This window comes from Bubalus kerabau, chromosome 3 (assembly GCF_029407905.1).
Source record: "Bubalus kerabau isolate K-KA32 ecotype Philippines breed swamp buffalo chromosome 3, PCC_UOA_SB_1v2, whole genome shotgun sequence".
In the NCBI taxonomy this organism is placed as follows: Eukaryota; Metazoa; Chordata; class Mammalia; order Artiodactyla; family Bovidae; genus Bubalus; species Bubalus kerabau.
Window position 1 is genome coordinate 70,586,397 of NC_073626.1, and position 10,630 is coordinate 70,597,026.

The window sequence follows — 10,630 nt, forward strand, 5'->3', positions numbered from 1 at the left end:
AAACTGGTATCCAGATCTCTTAATAACTATGAATCATGCAATGGCCTCACACTTGGAAGATACATGATTAACAGGAGTGACAGGCAATCCTCTTTGAGGAAGGGACATAAGAAAGACGGAGAAGGACAAAATCGTATTGACCCACCCTCCTACACTGTCCTTAGTGAATCACTGTGCTCGGTCAATTTTTATTTAACTCATTTGTTGTTGTTTACTCAGTCATCTCCAGCTCTTCTGTGACCCCATGGATTATAGCCCTCAGCTCCTCTGTCCGTGGGATTGTCCAGGCAAGAGTATTGGAGTGGGTTGCCACTTCCTTTTTACAGGGGATCTTCTCGACTCAAGGATGGAACCCACATTTCCTGCATTGCCGGCGGATTCTTTACTGCTTAGTCATTGGGAAAGCATATAATATGCATTTCATAAATCCATTGTTTAGGAAATTTTCTTTCATGGCAACCCAGAATATTAATTACTTAATAGAATCATATAGGCTTCTTTGGAGGTGACCATTTTCCTCAAAAAGAGGAATTTAATATGTGTACTGCTGTTATTTTTCTACAGGAAACCTGTATTATTCAGCAGAACATAGTGAATTTTGAGCATATGTTATCAGTGATGAATTATCTCAGCTTCATCTCTTTGGACACAATAGAGGCACTGTTTTTTCCTTGCAGTCTGTTTTGTCACTCCCGTCAGATTAATGAATTATGAACTATGCCATTTCATTAGGATAGTAAGAATTAAGAGAAGATGTTTTCCTTGGGGACTTCTGCTTGGAATATATCATTAATCATATTCTATAAGAACTATAGTTACGGCTGATCTGAGAAGGCTAGCTTATCTGACACATACCCAGGGGGAAAACAAGTTGTCATTTAGTCTATCTCAGCTAAAGTATATCTTAATAAAATTCCTGGTTAAGGAATGACATGTTAAAATTGCTCTTTATTTCTATCTCTGTCAGGGGACTGAAGAATCATGTGTGAAGCTGTGACATGTTCTCACAAAAAGTAGAAGTCATTTGACAAGAGTATTGTTTTTAGAGTGGTTTTTAAGTCAAGGGGTATAAGATGTAAAAATAACTGGCCACTGAGTTGGAGACTTTGCTTATTTTCTCAGTGGTCTTAACCCTGTTCACCCTCCTAAACTCCCCATTCTTCTTTGGTGGAGGAAACACAAAAACCTAACAGGATATTTTAAATGATTAACATGAAGATTTCTAATATTAAATGGCATTAAATTACCCCAAATTTTATTAATCTAATTAATTACCCCAATTATCCCATGAGGATCTTATTAATTACCCCAAATGACTCAGCTTGTGGTCATTGCTTTAAACGATAGATGGAAAAAGAAGGAGGGTGTTCCAGGGGGTGAGAATGGTATTCTCTGACGAGCTGGAGTTGGATCTACTCGCCAGTTATGGCACCATGCAGGAGCTTCCAGCAAAGATGAACAGTCTTTCATTCAATAAGTACTTTGAGTGAAAAAGAAAAAAAAATGTAGAAATCTTGTGCTAAAAGTTCTGTTTAAGATCTTCTATTTGTTTTGATAGATTGGACTGAAGTGCACAAATAGGAAATTTTGTATTTATTTCTAGGTTGCGCGCCTGCTAAGTTGCTTCAGTCGAGTCTGACGCTTTGGCTCCTCTGTCCATGGGATTCTCCAGGCAAGAATACTGGAGTGGGTTGCCATTCCCTCCTCCAGGGGAATCTTCCTGACCCAGTGATCAAAACCCAAGTCTCTCATATCTCCTGCATTGACAGGAGGTTCTTTACCACTAACACCATGTGGGAAGCCCAATTTCTAGGTTAGAAATATGGAAAAGAGACATGGGGTAATAAATTGAGGCTTATCAATGGCTAATCATATCATTAAGGTTTTAATATTTTAGATGGAGCTGCTGCTGCTGCTACTAAGTCACTTCAGTCGTGTCCGACCCTGTGCGACCCCATAGACTGCAGCCCACCAGGCTCCCCCGTCCCTGGGATTCTCCAGGCAAGAACACTGGAGTGGGTTTCCATTTCCTCTCCAATGCATGAAAGTGAAAAGTGAAAGTGAAGTCGCTCAGTCGTGTCTGACTCTTAGCGACCCCATGGCTGCAGCCTATCAGGCTCCTCCATCCATGGGATTTTCCAGGCAAGAGTACTGGAGTGGGGTGCCATTTAGATGGAGACCCCCCCTCAATTCACAAAACTCTTTTCCAAACTTAAAATATTCACAGAATAAGAAAACATTCCCCTATATCAAAGAAAAAATTAAAAACACAACTACAGACTTTTAAGAAAGTAATTAAAAAAGAAAATTGTGCATCAGTTATGCTGTGAGCCAAAAACATATTTATAGATAATTTCATAAAACCTAAGAAATTTTGAACATATATGAGTGAAACATTTAACTCTAGATATTTGGGAGGGGAAAAAGTCCTGAAGCAGAGACAATAATAAACTGAAATTATTCAATAAAAATAAATTACTAATAAATAAAAACATAGAATTTAATGTCAGAAAGCAGGGAAATAGTAGCATTGGTGAATCTAAGACTTAAACAATGAAATAAATGTTTAGTCAATGGAGTAAAAAGGAGTGAGTGAGAAAAACACAAATAAATACATTTAAGAATAATGAAAAGACAGTGACTACAGTCCAAAGAGATTAAGAGTTATGCCAATACCCTGTGTAACTTTATACAGATATACTTGAAAATCTTGGTGAAGCTTTCTGCATGTTAATTCTCATTAACAAAATCAAAGCTACATAGTAAAGTGGAAAAGATACTTTAAGTAAATATTATAGAAAAATATCAAAGTTTTTATAACATAGCTCTTGCACCTCAGGAAAACACATTAGTGGAAAATTTTGAGTGATATATAAACATACTTACACACATTCACATACATATACAGGTATTTATTCTCTCAGGATGTTTGAAAAGTCTAGAGACATGAAGTAAACTTGTTTTCAACAATATGCTAGTTACACTTAAAAAAATATTTTCAGTACGTTTTTCCTTAACCTCTAGATACATTTTCAGGATAAGTACCTGAAGCAACATGTCTAATTGTTAATTTGAAAACAGTACAATTAGTATACTACAGAGTATCCATACATCTGTAAACACAGGCAAAAATAGTAGATTAATAGAATCTCAGAAATTTTGGCTGCTGTTGACAAAACATTCCTATTTTCCATTTTTTCCCGGGAAGGGGAGGCCAAAATTATTTTTTGAAAAGCGTCTGAGCATCTCATATTTCTCCTTTACAGGGGGACTACTAAAGAACCTTTGGATTTTACCCTCAGAGAGAGCATTAAGTTAGGTTGCCCAAGAGAGAATGAGCTTTTGAGACCTGAAAGAATCTGAAGGGTCCCACCTTAGAGTTATGGGTTATGAAACAGAAAGGAAAGTGACAGGGGTCCACTCTTGCTCCCATGGGGGAAATCCTCAGAGGTGATAAGACCTTGCTGGGTGATGGCTAGATGATGTGGTGGAGGGGGAAGTGGTATCACGAGGGAGGCCATTGTGTTTTAGGCACTTAGAGATGCCAGGATCTACACTGGCATGGAGGGAGTGCAGCTCACCTGCCTTTCTCTTTGAGATTTATGTGTGTGTGTGTTAGTCGCTCAGTCATGGCCAACTCTTTGCAACCCCATGGACTGAAGCCCACCAGGCTTCTCTGTCCATGGAATTCTCCAGGCAAGAATACTAGAGTGGGTTGCCATTCCCTTCTCCAGAGGAACTTCCCAACCCAGGGATCAAACCGTGGTTTCCTGCATCGCAGGCAGATTCTGCAGCCCCTACATAGCCACAGGAAAGTCTGTAGTTTAGACACCAGCATCTCAGTAGTGTGCACATAGAATGAAAGCCTTCATTTCAGTTCAGTTCAGTCACTCAGTCATGTCAGACTCTTTGCAACCCCATGAATTGCAGCATGCCAGGCCTCCCTGTCCATCACCAATTCCCGGAGTTTACTCAAACTCATGTCCATCAAGCCAGTGATGCCATCCAACCATCTCATCCTCTGTCATCCCCTCCTCCTCCCACCTTCAATCTTTCCCAGAATCAGGGTCTTTTCAAATGAGTCAGCTCTTCGCATGAGGTGGCCAAAGTATTGGAGTTTTAGCTTCAACATCAGTCCTTCCAATGAACACTTAGGACTGACCTTTAGGATGGACTGGTTGGATCTCCTTGCAGTCCAAGGGACTCTCAAGAGTCTTCTCCAACACCACAGTTCAAAAGCATCAATTTTTCAGTGCTCAGCTTTCTTTATGGTTCAATTCACATCCATACATGACTAATGGAAAAACCATAGCCTTGACTAGATAGACCTTTGTTGGCAAAGTAATGTCTCTGCTTTTTAATATGCTGTCTACGTTGGTCATAACTTTCCTTCCAAGGAGTAAGCCCATCCATAAATTGGCTGAATTTCTTGGTGCTCTTATAAGACCAGGGCAGGAAGAAGTATGAAATAACAAATATTGTTAGTAAATACCTACTTGGAACTAGGCTTTATTTGATTGAGAAAAATAAAACAATGTGGCATTAGATGACATTAGATCATGGAGACAATTTTTACACGTGTGTGCGTGTATTTATAAATGTGCATATAGTTATGTAGTGTGTGTATGAGATGCTGGCAGAAAACGCACTGAAATAGTAGCTGAGTTCTAAAAAGGAAACCTACCTTTGTTACCTTTCATCTACTGAAGAACTGAAATTTTGGGGAAGAGCAGTTCCCCTGGATGAGTTTGATGTTCTTCCGGGTTTATCTCGGGATGTTTGAGACCTGACAAACATGAGGCCAGAGTTGAAGATGAAACATTTCTATCTTTTTCATTGGCCTGTGTGTGTATGTCCCCTTCCAGTCAGCCCTGGGGAGCAAGGCAGAGTGAACTGACCTGAAGCGTGCTGGGCTAATCAAAATTCAGTTATAACCCAGCATACTGCATCAGTGCTACGTGGTACCCAGTTTCAAACGTTGAAATATTTCTGGCAAGGGTGCATTTTATGTTTACGTATAAAACGCTAACATACTACCAAGGGATTTAATTGTGACCATTCAGAAATAATTTATCTGTTAAACCCTAATTTAAAATAAAGTGATGTTTAATCAAGAGACATTAATCAATTGTAATACGGATTTAAAGAGCCATTAAGTGAAGGAAAAATTAGTTCATTATATAGGGTTATTTTAAACGGAAAGGAAAATAGCACTCTGTTAGCTTATAAAGTGGTAATGTTTAAAATGACTGAATTTTTCATGTCTTTCCACTAGATTGTTTTAGGATATTCTTCACATCTAATTTCTATTAATTTAGACATTTGAAGGTACCTGCCCTTATGTAAAAAAGTTTTATCTGTGCTTTCATGATTTTAGGAAAATATTTCTATTACACAGTATATAAGGAAATGAAAAGATTCTAGTTCTTCCTGCCTATCACACACACTCACATACTCACACATACTCATTTATTCTGCCACACATGTATACCATTCTTTCCTTGCCTCCCATATACATTTGCTTCCTCGGGCACAAACAGACATTCATGCTCAGGTAGATAAACACATACATTTTCTTTCTCTTGCATGGTGGACACACGTATACATAGTCTCCTTTTTTTTGCTCAGGCCAAAAGGTACACAGACATATCAATTCAGTTCAGTTCAGTCGCTCAGTCGTGTCTGACTCCTTGTGACCCCATGAACCACAGCACGCCAGGCCTTCCTGTCCATCACCAACTCCCAGAGTTTACTCAAACTCATGTCCATTGAGTCGGTGATGCCATCCAACTATCTCATCCTCTGTCGTCCCCTTCTCCTCCTGCCCTCAATCTTTCCCAGCATCAGAGTCTTTTCAAATGAGTCAGCTCTTCTCATCTGGTGGCCAAAGTATTGGAGTTTCAGCTTCAACATCAGTCCTTCCAATGAACACCCAGGACTGATCTCATTTAGGATGGACTGGTTGGATCTCCTTGCATTCCAAGGCACTCGCAAGAGTCTTCTCCAACACCTCAGTTCAAAAGCATCAATTCTTCAGTGCTCAGCTTTCTTTATAGTCCAACTGTCACATCCATACATGACCACTGGAAAAACCATAGCCTTGACTAGACGGACCTTTGTTGACACAGTAATGTCTCTGCTTTTCAATATGCTGTCTAGGTTGGTCATAACTTTCCTTCCAAGGAGTAAGAGTCTTTTAATTTCATGGCTGCAATCACCATCTGACATATAGACCCGTTCAAATTCACATGCACATATATACATACACAAATACAGGGTAATGCTTGTGTATATATATAGTTAAGCTCTCATTCTCTTTCTCTCCACTGCTAATGTCTGACTTTTCTGTCTTCAGTTTATATTCTCTTGATCTTTGACTTAGATGTGGGTGACTCAAACCAATTACTTCACATAATTGCATTTGGAGTGAGACTGATGATTTTGATATGGGCTGATTTTTATTATTTGTATGTAAGTTTAAGAGAAGGCACTTCATGAACTTACTGTGATTTCACATGCAAAAGTGAATATTGAGGAGATTATGTAAGTAGATGAGAAAATTGCCTTTCATACATATTTCTTTTTTTTTTCATACATGTTTCTTGAGTCGACAGGGTCAGATGAGAAGCTGGCAAAGAATATATCATGAAATTCAAGAAACAACTTTTTATTTTGCTGTGTTGAAGGGAAATGTTCTTTCTGTGCACTTTGTACTACTTTTTATTACTTTCAGCAATCGTGATAGTTGACCAATTATGAAATAATGTGCAACCAAATAGGAAAAAAAATTAGTATTTTGATGGAAAACTGAATGGAAAGGTGGGAAGTTGACTTGTCATTTTGACATTGAGAGCTTTCTGTTTGTGAATCTAGAAGGACAGATATGTGTCATTATGCTTTCAACAGAGTTGGAAATGCCCACTGTTCTTCACAGCGAAGGCTTCATTTTTGTGCATAAAAGATTGGAAAGTGCCATCTGGGACACATCATATGTTCATGTTTCTCCAAGAGAATCTGGAAATTATACTTCTGAGATTTTGTTACTAATGAAGAAGAGAAAGAAAAAGAAAATCTTCCATAAATTATACCTGGTCCATTTCTTGTAAAAATGGAAATCAGAGAATGACAAATAGAGTATAATATATTATATCTGGGGTTCCCTGGTGGCTAAGTTGGTAAAGAATCTGCCTGCAGTGCAGGAGACCTGGGTTCATCCCTGGGTTTGGAAGATCCCGTGGAGGAAGGCATGGCAACCCACTCTAGTATTCTGGCCTGGAGAATTCTCATGGACAGAGGAGCCTGGCAGGCTGCAGTCCATGGGGTCACAAAGAGTTGGACATGACTAAGTGACTAAGCACAGCACAGCACATATATCTGGAGGGTATCAGTATTTCATATTTAAAAAATATGAAATTTCATATTTAAAAAATATGAACTTTTATTTAGATATGTATTAATATTTTGTTTGATCACTTTCTTGGTATTGGTAGGTAGATAAGAAACATTTGGGAAAATGTGCCTTGGACAGACATTGAACTTGTACTTGGGGACGTTCTTACTTAGTATGGTCTTTTGAGAAATTATTCATCTCCTATATAGAAACCTAAGCAGAGGGAAGTACCTCTTGCTCTCTGCCTCTCTTTCCCCATTCAGACTGGAAAACTCTCCTTGACCATGCCAATAACTTCCTTTTTAAAAAAGTTACACCAGCTTGGTTCCTGTTATTTACAACTAAGAACCCTGAGTTACATAGAAAATTTCAGAGTGAAATACTTAATTTCCTATTTCAGCACCCAGTACAGTAACCTGGCACATAGTTAGTATTAAAAAATACTTTATTCACTGCTTCATCTAAATATTCAGATATTTATGAACACCTGCTACATAATAGGCCTTGAGATTATCATAGTAAATAAAACAAATATATCTGGTTCTGAGGCTTTTATTTGGGTGTGAAAATAGACAAATACTCAAATGCATATTAGGTGGGTATGTGTGCTATGGAAAAAAATACATTAAAGTAAATAAAGCAAGATGGGGGATGGGTTGCTAGGCTTTTCTATAGGGCAGTCATGGAAGACCTCTCAGAGGAGGCCTTCCTTCTCAGAGGCTGATGTGGGGACTCCTGGGAAAACCTGGGAAAAGAGTGCTCCAAATAGAAGGAATAGCAGATGCAAATACTCAAAGGGTGAATAGCATAAAGATGCTTGGCATGTTAAGTGAAGGAGAGAAATGTGGAAGATTGAAGGTCTGTAGACATTTGCAGGGGTTTGGTAGACCTTGGACTTTATGGCCTTAGTCATAAGGATTTTAGTTTTTACTTTGAAAGAAATGGGGAATCATCAGAGAATTGTGAGCAGAGGAGAGGTATGATCTGATGTTCATGTTTTAAAGAATCACTCTCGTTACTATGGGGAGAACAGACTGAGGGGGTTAGGAGATGAGAGAGAATGTTCCTTGGGAAACCAAGGCATTCCAGGTAAAAGACCTGCTTGAATTAGAATGAAATTGGTGAGATATGATCAGATCCTGGTATGATTTGAAAATAGAGTAAATAGGATTTGTAAGTCTATTAGTAGAAGGCAAAAAGAGATGGAGACCCTAATGATGACTCCTAAGTTTTTAGCTTGAACAACTAGACGAATGGAATTTACGTTTAGTTAAATGGGCAAGTAATTGGGGATAAAGAATAATTTGGAATTTGCTTGTGGACAACTTGATAGAGGTTTATGTGGAATAAGCAGGTCTGCATGAGTTTGAAGTTCAGGTAAATTATTGAGTGTGTGTAATTTAATATATAGGTAAGTTGTTGGTGTATGAAAAGTGCTTAAAGCCAAGAACCTGCATGGGATTATCCTGCAAATGAGTGCATAAAGGGAAGAGGTACAAAGTTTGAGCCTTGGAGCACTTGAATATTTTCAAAGTCTATGAAAGGTTAACCCTTACAGTAGAAATAAGGGAATGTGGTGTCCTACAAGCCAATGAATTATAATTTTTAAGAATGAGGATTTCCTAAATGTGTCATAGGCTTCCCTGGTGCTCAGATGGTAAAGAATCTGCCTGCAATGCGGGAGACCTGGTTTTAATCCCTGGGTCAGGAAGATCCCCTGGAGAAGATAATGGCTACCCACTCCAATATTTTTGCCTGGAGAATTACTTGGACAGAGGAGCCTAGTGGGCTATATAGTTCATAGCATCACAAAGAGTCAGACATGACTGAGTGACTAACACTTTGCAACCCTATGGACTGTAACCTCCCAGGCTCCTCTGTCCATGGAATTCTCCAGGCCAGAATACTGGAGTCAGTAGCTGTTCCCTTCTTCAGGGGATCTTTCTAACCCAGGGATTGAACCCAGGTCTCCTACATTACAGGTGGATTCTTTAAGGTCTGAGCTACCTGGAAAGCCCAAGAATACTGGAGTGGGTAGCCTATCCCTTCTCCAGCAGATCTTCCTGACCCAGGAATCAAACCAGGGTCTCCTGCATTGCAGGTGGGCTCTTTACCAGCTGAGCTACCAGGGAACCCCCTGAATGTGTCGTAAACTGATAAAATGTCAAACAACCTGAGGACTGTGAATTGATCACTGAATTTGCAAATGTGCAGGGCATTCGTGATTTGGTTGGTTAAGGGCTTATTGTTGTTCAGTTGCTCAGTCGTGTCTGACTCTTTATGACCCTATGGACTGCAGCACACCAGGCTTCTCTGTCCTTGACTATTTCCTGGAGTTTGCTCAAACTTCTGTCTGTTGAGTCAGTGATGCTACCTAACCATCTCATCTTCTGTTGCCCCCTTCTCCTCCTGCCCTCCATCTTTCCTCACATCAGGTGGCCAAAGTATTGGAGCTTCAGCTTCAGCATCAGTCCTTCTGGTGAATATTCAGGCCTGATTTCCTTGCTGTTCAAGGGACTTTTGCGTCTTCTCCAGCACCACAATTCAAAAGCATTACTTCTTCAGTGCTCAGCCTTCTTTATGGTCAAGCTCTCACATCTGTACATGACTACTGGAAAAATGATTGCTTTGACTATATGGACCTTTGTTGGAAAAGTGATGTCTCGGCTTTTTAATACCCGTCTAGGTTTTTCACAGCTTTCCTTCCAAGGAGCAATTGTCTTTTAATTACATGACTGCAGTCACTGTCTGCAGTGATTTTGGAGCCCAAGAAAAGAAAATCTATCACTGTTTCTACTTCTTCCCCTCTGTTTGCCATGAAGTGATGGGACCAGATGCCATAATCTTAGTTTTTTGAATGTTAAGTTTTGAGTGATATTAAATGGATAACAAAATCAGAATCAATCAGTGAAGATATAGCATGCTGCTGCTGCTGCTGCTGCTAAGTCGCTTCAGTCGTGTCCGACTCTGTGCGACCCCATAGATGGCAGCCCACCAGGCTCCCCCGTCCCTGGGATTCTCCAGGCAAGAACACTGGAGTGGGTTGCCATTTCCTTCTCCAATGCATGAAAGTGAAAAGTGAAAGTGAAGTCGCTCAGTCGTGTCTGACTCTTAGCGACCCCATAAACTGCAGGGGCTCCTCCGTTAATAGACTTTTTTTCTCTGATGAACAAATAGAACTAAATAATTTGATGATCACAGCACGTTTTTAGGTATTCACAGAAATACCAGGGCAGTTCT

General features: G+C 39.6%; 1 protein-coding gene across 1 annotated transcript in view; it reads left to right on the forward strand.

Annotated features, from left to right (window-relative positions):
• The window catches only part of LOC129646202 (collagen alpha-1(I) chain-like), a 61,964-nt gene extending 52,009 nt beyond the window's left edge, over window positions 1–9,955 (forward strand). Inside the window, exon 2 of the mRNA XM_055572058.1 lies at window positions 9,826–9,955. Coding sequence (XP_055428033.1) covers window positions 9,826–9,887 — 62 coding nt within the window. The 3' untranslated portion in view covers window positions 9,888–9,955. The remainder of the gene's footprint in view (window positions 1–9,825) is intronic.
• The last annotated feature ends 675 nt before the right edge of the window (window positions 9,956–10,630 follow it).